Source organism: Buceros rhinoceros, unplaced genomic scaffold (assembly GCF_000710305.1).
Source record: "Buceros rhinoceros silvestris isolate BGI_N320 unplaced genomic scaffold, ASM71030v1 scaffold13015, whole genome shotgun sequence".
NCBI lineage: Eukaryota > Metazoa > Chordata > Aves > Bucerotiformes > Bucerotidae > Buceros > Buceros rhinoceros.
This window is the reverse complement of record NW_010412348.1, coordinates 50,357-63,328: the sequence shown is the minus strand read 5'-3', so window position 1 is coordinate 63,328 and position 12,972 is coordinate 50,357. Positions and strand designations below refer to the sequence as shown.

At 48.4% G+C, this 12,972-nt stretch overlaps 1 protein-coding gene across 1 annotated transcript in view; it reads left to right on the top strand.

Moving 5' to 3' along the window:
- The first annotated feature begins 278 nt into the window (after nucleotides 1-278).
- GGT5 (gamma-glutamyltransferase 5) overlaps nucleotides 279-12,972 on the top strand; it is a 17,736-nt gene continuing 5,042 nt past the window's right edge. Inside the window, exons 1-4 of the mRNA XM_010136366.1 lie at nucleotides 279-439; nucleotides 9,931-10,061; nucleotides 11,236-11,322; nucleotides 12,421-12,610. Coding sequence (XP_010134668.1) covers nucleotides 279-439; nucleotides 9,931-10,061; nucleotides 11,236-11,322; nucleotides 12,421-12,610 — 569 coding nt within the window. The remainder of the gene's footprint in view (nucleotides 440-9,930; nucleotides 10,062-11,235; nucleotides 11,323-12,420; nucleotides 12,611-12,972) is intronic.

Genomic DNA, 12,972 nt, shown 5'->3' with positions numbered 1-12,972 from the left:
GCACATGGTAGATATGCCAGAAAAAAGTTCTCTTTACAAAACATAGTGAAAAGCCTCTCACGTGTAAAGAGATCAAGAAAGAAAGAGAACACCCCTTCCTTTTTAGCAGCTTTTAATGGTAAAAAGAAAGTAATTCTGAGTTGCAGGAGGCAGAGCTCTCTTCAGTGAGACCTCCCTCCCAAAAGTGCCGGCATCCTCTACTTCCACCCCGGGCAAAGCAGGCGTTTTCACAAGAGGAGTAAAACGCTCCCAGCTGCCTCCAGTGTGTAGGAATAGACATGTCTACGGCGAAGATCTGTTGTCTGGTGCTGCTGACCCTAGGGGTGCTGGCAGTGATTGTTGTGCTTGTGGTGATCCTGACTCAACCCAAATGCAGTCCTCAGCGCTACCTGCATGGTGCCGTGGCTGCTGACACCGAGACCTGCTCTGCCATCGGCCGGTATGTGCACAGACCTCTCAGTTTTTCAGGTACCATGTCGCGTGTGTCGTGGGCTCGGACTGACAGACTAACTGCAGGAGTGAGGAGGGACTCTGCCCTCCACGCTTCTGGGGCTCAGCAGCAGTGCTGCTCCCTGGGTGCTCCCCATCGGCAGTGGGGCAGCTCAGGGGCAGATGGAGCCCTGCCTCTGCAGTTGATGCTTATTTTCATTATCCAGTGTCATAAAAATTTGCAGCTCTCTGCAAACCCATGGCCTTTTAGAAGGTACAAATATTTATCGTATGCAAGTACAAGGCTATTTTTAAGTGAGGAAGCAGGAAAGTAACAGTTTGCTTCATGGTGGTAGGTCTGTCCAATAAGTGGCTTAGAAATAAATGAAGGAAGAATTGAGAGGAGCTAGCAGAGAGCTGCAGCTGGGCTTCAGAGAGGCAAGGAAGGCAGGAGGCTGAGAGTAAGGGGGACTGCGCTTTCAGGGTGTGTGTTTCTGGACTGAAGCTTGCAGCAGGTATGTCTGCTATCAAGACAGACACTGTGTTGGAAAGAAAAAGATTTAACTGAAAATAGCGGATTTAACTGAAATTCAGCCAAGACAGTATAAATGCAAAAGACATACTTAAATCACTTGGAAAGAAAGATGTAGGTTTAAAAAAATTCTGTATCTGCCCAGGTTGTTCCACATCAGTTTGTGCAACAACTTCTCTCTCAAACATTTTGACTCTTTTGTTATTGTTTTAAAATCACTGTTACTTCAATTCTTAAAGGTTTGTATACATTAAAGAGAAGGATGATCTTCACAAGCTACATGTGATGCTGGATGCTCCAGCAGAGGATGCTGGAGCTGTGTGCTCTACCTTGTGGTTGGAGGAGTGAGATAAGGCACGATGCCATCACACCATGCTTGCCTTGTTGCTCATGTGGTCCTTGCAGTCATGTGCTGACACAGCATTTTTGAGTAGCTGGAGAAAATGTGCTGTGGCTGCACATATGTCAAGGAATAAGATGGGTTTTTTTTATGCTATCCCACAGGTTGGTTCTTCAGAGGACAGAAAAAATACCTTTTGAATCAGTATTCATGGAAATGAGAGGAAAATACATTATTGGATTACCCAAAGAATCTGCTGGGAAAACCACAGCACTCATTTTGCAGATAGTGTGGTTTGTGACTTGAAGTAGTATAGAATCAGGTGGCAGGTGCTGAAGTGATACCCACAGAAATTTCTGATCAGGTCGACTGCTGAGAAGCTTTGGCGAGCTGGCTACTGCTGCTGGGCTGTCATCTGTTCCCTTCTCTCTGCAGGAAGCTCAACCTGCTTCCATAGCCTCAACCACTGCTGTAGCCGTGCCCCCAGCTCACTTGCTGACAAGGTCTGTGGTGTCCCTCCAGTCTGACAGGCCACCTTAGGTTTCCTGCAAATAGTTTGTCAATGATCCCCACAAAATTCTACCCTTGCTCCAACTTCCCATCACAGATTTCCCTCCCTACCCCCCGCCCCCCCACCTTTCCCCATCCTGGGACATCTGCATATCATCCTACTGCTCCAAATGTATCAGCTCTCTCCTCCAGCCCTGCCAAGACCCTGGATCTCCGCAGCCGAGACAATTCTCTCACCTTGGCTCTACTCCACTACCCCTCTGCACAGTGGTTAGCTCTGGTGCCCTGCTGTCTGCTGCTTCTCCTGGTATTCTTTGCCTCCAGCCATTCTTGGAAACCATTGTGCTCATTTTGTGCTGTCCTTCTTACACTTGGAATGAACCAAGTGTTGTGCTCCCAGCTTGAGCTGTCTGCTCATGTTCTTGCAATAGGTCATAATAAAAGTAAAACTGTTTATGAAAGTGTTCCTCTGTAACAAACAGAGCTTGTGATCAGAAGCTTTGTATGTTTGCCCTTTTCTTTTTCATTGTTGTATTCCTCTCTATCTCCACTGGCCCACGGTGGTATCTTGTAAGGAAAGAACGTTTTTCCTTTGGAGGAAGCTTAGTGCTGCTCTGTACTGCATGTGATCTTGTTCATTTCCTCCCAGACAGTTCTGTGCTCTTGTATCTGTATCACATTTGAACTCCTAGCTGTTGATAGCCACCACTAAATTAATTCCCATAGCCATCTGCAAAGTGAGAAAATGATGTTACCTCACTGATAGAAATAAGGAAATCTAGCACAGTAGTTATACTGTGTGGCTGCCTCATCAGAGGTGCTTTGACCAGGGTCTCTGCCTTTCAGAGCAGTGTGCGCTGCTCAGGATCCACCTCACACTGACCTCCTGTGTGGCTCTGCAGGGTGAGGGCTTCCTCCAGCCTGACCCAGAAGTCTTGATCAGAGCATCAGGAGCTGAGGGTTATCCAGCAGCCTCCTGCCTAATCTTTGCTGAACAAGATGTTACCATCACATAGGAATTTTGTCACAGCAGTAGCACTAAAATCCAATTTCACAGCAGAGTCTTAGCCAATAGGCCCTGCTGTCCCCACCTGTGGGCTGCTACTTCAGCAACGAAACACGAATTGGGCAAAGCCAAGCATCACTCGATACACAACCCTAAATCCCTCCCAGACACTGCCCAGTCAATTGAGTGTTTCTGAGATTACAACATTGTTGACTTCTGCTGTTCAAAAATAATTAAACTCCCAAATTCATGCAACTTAGGAGAGAGGAAACAAGAAGAAAGAATTAATCTTGGGTTTTTCTATTTCTTACCAATTACTGTATTTAGGTCTTCACTCTTTTTCTGCAGTTACGCAAACATTTGAAAATTTTTATGCTGGCTGTCTGTACTTAGAGTATTGTAAAGAGCTGAGGAGTGAGATGAGCAATCCTGAATGGCGAGATTCCCAATGGCGCAAGAGCTGGGTACTTGTGCTGCTGCTCCCGAGTCACTGCTGGGCCCTTTGCTACCCATGGTGCTCTCTTCTGCCTAAGCGCTGGCTCACCCCCAGCTCTGTGGCTGCTCCTTCCCACCTGTACCCATCTCCTTGTGCTGTCTTTGAGCCTGTACAGTCAGGTGGCCAGCCTTCTGGTCTTCTCATCCTACCAACACAACACAACCACCATCAGCCCTCTGCTTCCAAACTGCTCAACCTTTTGCGTTGTCTTCAGCCCTGATCCTGCCTCCACAGCTCAGCACGTCATTCCTCTCCCATCTCCTCTGAATTTGCGGCAGGACTTGGCCACTCTCCTTGCTTGTTGTCCAGCCTGGGCAGCACTGAGTACTAAGGATAATAATTTCTGTGGTTTTTCTGTGCCCCAAAGCCATGGCTGTTACCAGATGCAGAATTTTGAGGAAGCTCTGCTTAGTCTCTGCAGCTCAGGGTTGGAACAGGCTCATTTCTGCTATCACTGTTTGGAAATCACAGGAGAATTGATCTACCAAAAGTGGTTAATCCATTGATGACCACACTCATATATGTTTTTTAATACATAAAAATAAGTAAACAAAATTATATGGTCACAAATTTTAATGCTCAGTTTTTGGGGTTTTTTTCCCCAAAGCAAACCACTTGGTGTGAACTGTTTGACCAGAGGCAGACTACATCTCTGGCTTTGTATTTGCACACTAGCAAATTTTCTAGAGGAATTTAAAACAAGTAGAGTAAGGTAAACCAACAAATTTCCTCAGTCTTACTTTTTGGTAATTTTTGAATACTTGTAGTGGAAACACACAAAAAAGGAAAGCCACAACCTCCAACTCCTTGGGAAAGAAAAGAAATTAAGCTTGGTGGCTTGGGAATGGCAAAGCTACAATCATCAAATGAAAACCACGTGTTGTGATTGAACCCATCAGCCTGCCTGCCCGCCTCACTGGCGAGAGCAGGGGTTGTTGCTACCCGTCTCTAAAGGCACACCACATCATAGAGAGGTTTGACAGTGCTGTTTTGTCCCTGCTCCCCACCTCTGACCCACAGACCCTCTCTCTGCTGGGACCTCAGGCTGCCCCTCCGCAGCCACCCCTTTTATCCCACAAATCCCCTCCCCCTCCCCGAGCTCCTGGGAGAGGCTTAGAGGACCTCCAGTGCAGGATGGGATTGAAACCAATTGCACTGGTCCAGAACCAGGTCTTGGAAGCTAGAAGCAGCACCTAATCTGCGACCTACTTACAAATTTTATTCTTTAATTAAAAAAATCCTGTTTCCTTAAAAAAAAAAGAGAGAAAAGAAACTCAAACCACATGCTCTGTGAGTTGTCAATAGCAGTAATGAAATTCCAGGAGCATTACACGATACTGTGTTGGTTTAAGCTGCTGCTGTTGAGACAGTCTTTGTGTCTCCTACTAGAACTTCCAGTTGCGCTTACTGAGACTGACAGCCTCCTGCCTGAAGAGCAATCTTGTCTTTTAGCATGTGGGATAGTGGGTTGGGTAAGACACCTCAGGGCACTTGCATTTCCCTCACTGATAGTTCAGCTGTGAAGGAAGGGTCGGTGAAGGAACCGTGTGGCTCTTCAATTCACTGGTACAGACAGGCGATGGAGACAGATTCACAGCCCCTGTCTGCTGCTCTTTGTCTTCAGTTGTGCTCAGCTGTCATCTTCAGGCTTGGGTTTTCCAGCTCTGGAGATGGTGCTTGTGTATCCCAGGGCTGTGTAAGGTTGGACTTTTGCAACTCTTTGGCTCTCTGCAGAAAATGAGCAATATCTCAGCAAGCCTCCAGTGTGTCATTATCCTTGTTGGCAGGTCCCGTGCTAGACTTGCTCTTAGCCGTCAGTGCCCACTTCTCAGTGCTGAACAGAGTGGGGTCTGATTACTGCTGCAGACTGGGGCCTGAAAGCAGTATCGTTGAGCTGTCTGGTTCAGACAGGGGCTCTGCGCTGGAAGAAAACTTGTCCCTGAACGAAGTGAAACACTGATGAAGAGGGATTGGACATGAAAAGGAGAGTCAGAGCACTTTTTAAGCCATGGATGTGGATTTGATACCAAAGTCCACTTCAGTAATTTGTCCTAATGTCAGGAAGCCACGAGGAGAGAGGAGGTGATTGCCCTGGCAGTGAGTGGTACCAAAACCCACCTTCAGCTCGAGCTCTAAGCCGCATATTCCCTCCTGGGAATGGAACAGTCTTTTTTCCAACAGCCACACAAAAAGCTCTATATTGCCTACCTGCTGTTTGAGCTCTGACATCCACTGCTCTGCATCTGTTTGTTTCCCAGACAGCAGAAGCAAGACCCAGCATGAGGCCAGGGAGAGATACAGGAGAAGTGCTCATTCCCAGCAAGAGGATTCACTGCAGCAAGGCGAGCTGGCCTGACCTGGCCCAGCAGCCATCTCTGACGCCACTTCTCCAGTGGAGCCTCGGATAAACCCTGGGAACTGGCTTTTTCTGAAACAAACACCAGCCTGGCGGACAGGGTGGTGGGGAGGGTGAGAACAGTGAGACTTTAACAGTCAGAAAATGTCTGTGGCCCTGGGAAGCTCAGTTCTAGGCAGAGAATGTGCTGCAAAAATCCTTTCAGTGATGGCCCAGCAGCATTTCTGATGAATGTTTATATCCCGAAGGACTTGCCTTCCCTTCTTGTATTTTAACAGTTTTAAATTTGGCAACTGTCCTGTTTTTCCAGAAGCAGCTGTTGCTTTAGCTCTTCATAAATCTTAAAACAGGCAGCTGCTATATAACGGGTGGTCTCCTCCATCCCCCAGCTTTCTTCACCAGAAAAAATAAGAATCAATATAATTTCATAATTTAGCATTTCCAGTGTATTTAAAATGGCCCGGGTCAGAACAGCGTGCTTAGTCTGCAGCCCAGCACAGCCCATCTTTGCTGTGAGGATGGTGTGAGCAAAGCACCATCACCCACCCTTCCTAGGAGGGCGAATCCCTCTTTTGCTGCTGATGGAGCAGGATGTGGTTGTTAACTTCTGCTCCTGACTTTAAGGAAACTCCGTTAATGGCCAACCCCTAAAGCTGAAGCTGAGTGGCAGGAAGGATATCGGACAAAACATGTTGTTATCAGATCTTGTCAGCTGCAGCACTAAGAGATGTCTAGAGAGACTTGGTCAGGTACCACACTTTGATTGAGGGGTCCCGTGTCTCTCCGGGATTTTGCATTATAGTTAAGCTAGTTGTAGCAGTGATGCATATAAAGGACGCAGCCTGATGGCACAGGGTATACTCTGCCAGCCTAGCTGGTGAGAGAGACATAATGGCCCTAAATTCCCCAGGCTTCTTCCTTCTTCTAAGGAAATGTCAGGGCTCTGGCTGAAAGCCAGGTATGGGGAGCCGAGTGTGAGCTACCAAGAGCCAGCTCAGAGAGTGGTTTCAGTCTGCAGAGAGGCTGGAGGGGAAGTTGTCAAGACTGAGGGCCAGTCTGCAGATAGCATAGAATGGCTGTGGGTCCTGAACCCTGTGCTGATGATGGGGGACACGCACCAGGCCTCCTGAGTCAAAGAGCAAGGCAGCTCAAATGAAATCTTACTAATAACCCTGATCAGGATTTGGTTTTAGCCTTACTGGGTTCACTTGTTTCTGAGCTCAAGCTAAGAGCCTGCAAGACTTGCTTTTCCTTAGCTACCACCATGGGAAGGGGAAGCCTTAGCTCTCCATCCCATGGTGCACGATGAAAGGCAGCAGGCAGCTGGAAAGTCCTCTGTCCCTTGAGCAAGAAACTTCTTTGACTATGTGTTGTTAGATGTGGTATTTACCACCAGAAGTAACAGTGACAGTTGCCACCAATACAGACACAGGAATGAAAAGCACTTTTGGATTATATGGAAGTTCTGGTTTTCTTGTCTATATTGAAAAAAAAAACCAACAACAAAAAAAAATGCTGTCCCTTTGTTGTCTGCTGGTGTTACTTTTGCTCTGTATTAATACCGAGGAGTTGCAGCCAGTGATCAGGGTGCTGCTGTGCTCAGCACAGAGCAGGAACAATGAAAACCATCTCTGGCTTTCCTGCCTTCCGGAGACGTGCACAATGTCAGTGTCTTGGGCATGACCCATCTGAAAACTATGGGATGGACTAGCAGGCTGGAGTAATTGTTGCTTATCAAGTAAGCACTTGATTTGCCTTGGCCGTGCCAGGCAGGATGTGTCCATCCTGGCAGCACTGCCGCAGTCCTCTCCACTTGCCGGTGAACATCCTCCTAAAGGAACAACTTGTTCCTTGATACTCTCAGGGAACGTGTCCCTTTTGCCAAGGGCATTAACAGTCCAGCTCTCTGGAGGAATCTGCTGTTCTCTTCAGCAGTTTGATACACTGCTGCTGAGACTGAGACCTTTGTCCTCCCTGGTCTCAGCAGGAGCTCCAAGCACAGCTACAAACTGGAGTTTACATGGCTGGTGTTATCGTGGCTCTGGGTGTTATCTAACTGGCTGTGTTGGAGGGAGGGAGCATCATGGGGTCATGCTAAGGAACTCTCAGATTTGTACGTTTATGGCACTTGCATATGTACTTGCATATGGCACTACCTTTGCAGTAAAGGTTATTTAGCCCACAGTGTTGCTCGTTTAAACAAGTGCTTAGGAACACCAAAAAATCTTAGCCTGGTCCAGAAACAGGCCATCTGGGTTGCACATATTGCAGTAATAAATCGATTAACTGTGGTCACCCCCTAGAGCATGCTAAGCTAATGCAGTTCCAGTGTAGAGCTTGCTGGCTTGGTGCAGATCAGTAGAGGGGAGGGGGAACAGCTTATCTGTGGGAGCAGATGACACAGAAGGGATGAGGATCTTTGTCAGGGAGTGCTCCTCCTGGCACAGGTGTTGCTGGGGGACATGGTAGAGGGGTGTATGGCACCAGCTTCAGAAGGAGAGTAGCAGGAGGGTCCTGGGACAGGAGGTGGGGCAAGATGTGCAACCACTGACACAGCTGTTAAGGTAGATGGGAACTTGGGTGAGAATCTGATGCTCTTCAGGCTTTGGGAAAATGTGTCTGATGTTTCATGTTGAAGTCTTAATGCATTGCGTTGAAATTAGTAACATATAATCTCAAAGATTCTTTTTAAAGTTGTTTTTCACTGCCAATTATCTCAGAACCACGGTTCTCCCTGGCACCAGGCTTTGTACATGTGCTGCCCCATAGCCCATAATCCAGGGCCTCTGGGGAGCACTGTCCTGGGCCACTGTAGTGGTCCTTCTCCTCTCCTTCCCCAACTTTCTAATATGCTGTCTGGGCCTTCTGCAGGGGTAACCCAGTTTCTCATGAAGCTCTCCTTTCCTTCCCTTCTCCTGTTAGCAATTAAAAGCTTCTGTTTCAGAGAAACACCCTGCCGCAATGAGCTGAACAGGTGAGCCTGAGCCTCAGTCTCCATTTCCCGGGCTACAGCCACTGGGAGGCTAAAAGCCATGCGGACCCCAAACAGAAAGCCCCTGCTTCCCTATAATTTCTTCCCGCTTGCCCACTGCCATTTCCTTACAGGCAGTGGTTCCAAAGGCACTTTAAGAAACAAAGGGAAGGCACAGTCAGCATCCTGTTCCCAGCCGCAGCAGGTCCCAGCCACATCAGTGGCTGTACAATAAACAGCAGTCCCCGTATACGCTCTGTGTTCCTGTCACGGCCTCTGGGAACAGTGGCACTCCAATTAATAAACTATTCCGCTTTCCCTCTGGCTTTGACTGCTGTAAGGAATATCCCAATCCAAACAGTCAGAAACCCAGGACACCATCCTAGCAAATACCAGTGCTGGCTACTGGCAGGCTCTGCAAGGAAACCCCACCCCATTTCCACTGCAAGGAAAAGATGGGGTTTTTTACAGCTGTGCACGAGGGGAGCATTTGTTGAGACACGCTTCTGCAGCAGAAACACATTGCTGTCAGCAGCGTGAGGCTGCCTTAATGCCTGTGAGTGTGTTCTGTGGTGTGGCTGTGCCTAGGTAGAAACCCTCAGCTGAGGGGGTTTTTTTTACGTTTTGGTTTGTTGGTTTGTTTTGCTTTTGGGGATAGAGGGAAGGAGCGGGGTTTTTGTGCTAATATCACATAAGTCCAGGAAGGCATATTGTCAGAGCAATGAAGTAAAGCCTGAATTTTGTGCTAATCAACATATTAAGTCTCAAGAGTTTGTTTCACGTGGACCCATCATGCCTGCTTCAGTGCCCCTGTCCTGCTGCCCAGCATATGCCTTTTTATTGGGAACGGTAGGTGGGGAGCTAGAAATCAGTTGTTCGGTCCCCAGCGTGTGGAAAGCCTCTCCTCTGCCAAGAGCATCCTCCTCCACATCTGGGAGCTGCTCCTTGCTGTCCGTTTTTGTCAACAGCATTTGTGAGTGGTTGCAGTTCTCTCTGTGCCGTCACTCTTTGCCCATGTGAAGACCAGCATCGCTGAGGCCTGGCCCCTAGCTAGGCTCTTCCTGAAGACTCTCCCTTCTTTCCTACTATTTTTTCTTTCTCAGAAAGGAAAGGAAGGCGTTTCTGCACTCTCACACCCCACACTGCTGCCAAGACCTTCCCCCAACAGCTAGTGGCTCTCATTAAGCTGGGGCTGCCTTACAAGTGCCCCAGGTAGACATTTTCACATGGCTACTCCATTCCAGCCTTCTTGGATTTTCACATGTATTTTTTCCTCCTTTTCCACCACAGGGACATTCTGAAAAGTGGAGGCACAGCAGTGGATGCTGCCATCGCTGGCTTGATCTGCACCTCGGTGATGAACCCACAGAGTTCGGGCCTGGGTGGTGGGGTCATATTTACCATCTACAACGCCAGCACAGGTATGGGCCAGCCATGGTGCCTTATCTCCCTGCAGACACCCAGCTGACATGGAGAAGTCAGAATCCTTCACGTTCTCACAGAGTAAATTTTTGTACATAAAAGCTGCATCCTTTGATCACAAATCATGCTTTTGCTCTTAACCCAAAGCATCCTCTGCAGGGAATGCATCTTTTGACAACAAGAAGGTGCATGTCAGGGAAGGAGCTTTGGATTTAAAATGAGCTGACTTTGCCTCTGCTTCCCCCTCTAAAGTGATCCCAAATTATATTTCAAAGTCACGGAGCTGCTGCGCAGCAAGGTGCAAGCTGCGCTGTCTGAGCTGCTGCTGGGCTGCCATGCAGGCGGACGGGAGCAGAGTGAGGCATGTGCGCTGACACTGAGCCCAGCCATACGGGGCTGTCGCTGGCTCCACTGAGCCACTGTGCCGAGACTTCAGGGGCTCATCCTGCACCAGCTCAGGCAGCGCCTGCCGACGTGGGGCTGCATCTCACGCTGTCCTCACTGGCAAGGGTAGGCCTTCCCAAAGCGGCAGTGAGACTTTCTGTCCCAGGAGATCCATCTGTGCTTCAGAAATCAAAATCTAGCAATATTCAGGGCCTGCTTGGAAACTTTCTTGGCTTAACCCATAGTGTCGTGTCCTTGCTTTTATGGTTTTTAAGGCTTTTTAAAATTGTCTTGGCTCCCAAAAGTCCCCAGAGCTTATAGAACTAAATAGTAAAATCAACAATAAACCCAGTAACAACACTGTAGTTTTAAAATCCCTGCCAAGGGTCTCACAGAGTCACAAGTCTGGAAATGCTTGAGTGTATCTTATGCAATAGTATAATTTGGCAAAACACCTATATTGTTCTTTTTCACTTTTGGCAGAGCCATGTAACTTTGTCTCCTATCAACAGGCCTCTTCTGGTCTGTGCGTTACGCTGCTCCTCGGAGCCGCACATGGCCATGTACCAGCTACACCAGGCAGCACTGCGGGCTCCCGCGGCACAGCACAGCTGGCTCTGTGGCCTGCGACAGGAGAGGAGAAACAGGAGGCAGGGAAGGGGGCTAGACCTGAAATATGAGTGTGTACAAGTCGGGGAGGTTGTTTGGGATGGGTTTTTTTTTTTCCCCTTTCAAGGTTCCTCATACAAAGAGGGTCCGTGTTGTGCATTTCCTCCTTCTCCTTTGTAGGAACGGTCGAGGTGATCAACGCCCGCGAGACAGTCCCACAAGAGGTTCCACACAATCTGTTGTCCAGCTGTGCTGCTCCCCCCATTGGTAAGGACACAGACTGTGGCAAGCAGTGCACAAAGCTCAGGGTAGGGAAACTGAGGCCTTGCTAACTTTATCTGAAGTTCTGCTTAATTGATTGAGCTCTTCCTAGACTGACTTTTGCAAAAGTAAGAAAAAATACTAGGTCCATAAAAATTCCTGTTTCACAGTCATGTTGGCAACCTGCCCAGCGAGGGGTTGGGGAGCAGAGCATGAGGAGAAATCACTACGCAATTTCTCTTCATAGGAACTCGGCATTTCAAGACCAGATTTCCCAAAGCACTCATTTCCCAGCAGTTCTTACAGAGAAAAATAAGGATAACAGCTGCTCAGACTGTCTGGAAACAAAAGAAATCAGTCTAGTGCACTTGCCCATGTCCTCCCGTTGTGGAAGCAACCTGGCGCCACCAGGAGTTGAGCTGCTGGGCTCCAGCGTAGCTCAGTACCTCTTTGCCACCTTCCTTCCATCCAGCCATTTCCTGTTCCAGTTTGGCAGCAGGCTCTCTAGCAGCACATCTTGGCTCTCCCCACCTCCCTGCATTCCCTTTCCTTCCCTAGCACGCTGTCTTCTGGGGCTTGTCCTATTCCTGGAGATGTCCTATTCTTAGAAGAAGGGACTGAAAAGGAATCGGGAGCAACTCTGGTTGAAAGGAAGCGTTGGAGGTCTCTGCTCCACCTCCTGCTCAAAGCAGGGTGATGTCAGTGTTCGCTCAGAATGTTCAGGGCAGCTCAAGGTCCTGTCGCATTTTTTGAGCTTCTCCAAAGATGCAGCATTTCATGGCTTCACTTGCTCTAGAGTCTGACCAGGCTCCACATGGGTGCTTTTTCTCTGACGTCCAGCTGCTATCACCCTCGCTGCAACATGTGCCCGTGCCTCTTGTGCTTTCACTGTGCACCTCAGAGTCTGACTCCAGCTTCTCTACAGCTCTGCTATTAGGTAGTGGAAGAAATATGTGAACAGAAGGAGGGAAAGAAAAAAAAACAAAGCCTCTTTTAGAAGCCTTAGTCCTGCCCATACAAACGCACACCTCCATTGGTGTGCTTGCAGAGCAGGGAAACAGGCTTACGACTTACTGGGTGTGACACTGCCATTCTGCTCTTCAGGTCCCCGCTGGATTGCTGTACCAGGAGAACTCCGTGGGTATGAAGAAGCCCATAAGCGACATGGCCGCTTGCCCTGGAAAGCCCTATTTGAACCAACCATCAAGCTCCTTTCAGAGCCACTTGTCATTTCCCCTGTTATGAACAGAGTGATCAGTCACTCAGAGTTTGCCAGGCCAGGAAAGAGCCTGTGGTAAGATCCATGAACTAAACTGCAGCGTGAGGACCACTGTTCCCTCAGCTCCAGACCCTTCCTCTGACACGCTGACATGGAGCACAGGCTGCTGCAGCTTCTGCTCAGTAAATACTTGGTATGGAGAGGGAGGGAGTAACAGAAGTTCAGGGCTTTTTTTTTTTTAATTTTCTGTCGGCCACTTTTTTTTTTTTTTAATTTATAGTGGCTTGGCACAGCAAAACTGTCTGCTAAGCAATCTGCTCATGTATGTGGCCTGCCTGCATCTGTGTGGAAATCATCCCCTGACAGCAGGGCCCTACAGCAGACAGGACCCCGGCCAGGGTCAAAGCCTTAGGTCCTGTGGAGGAAACTTTGTCTGG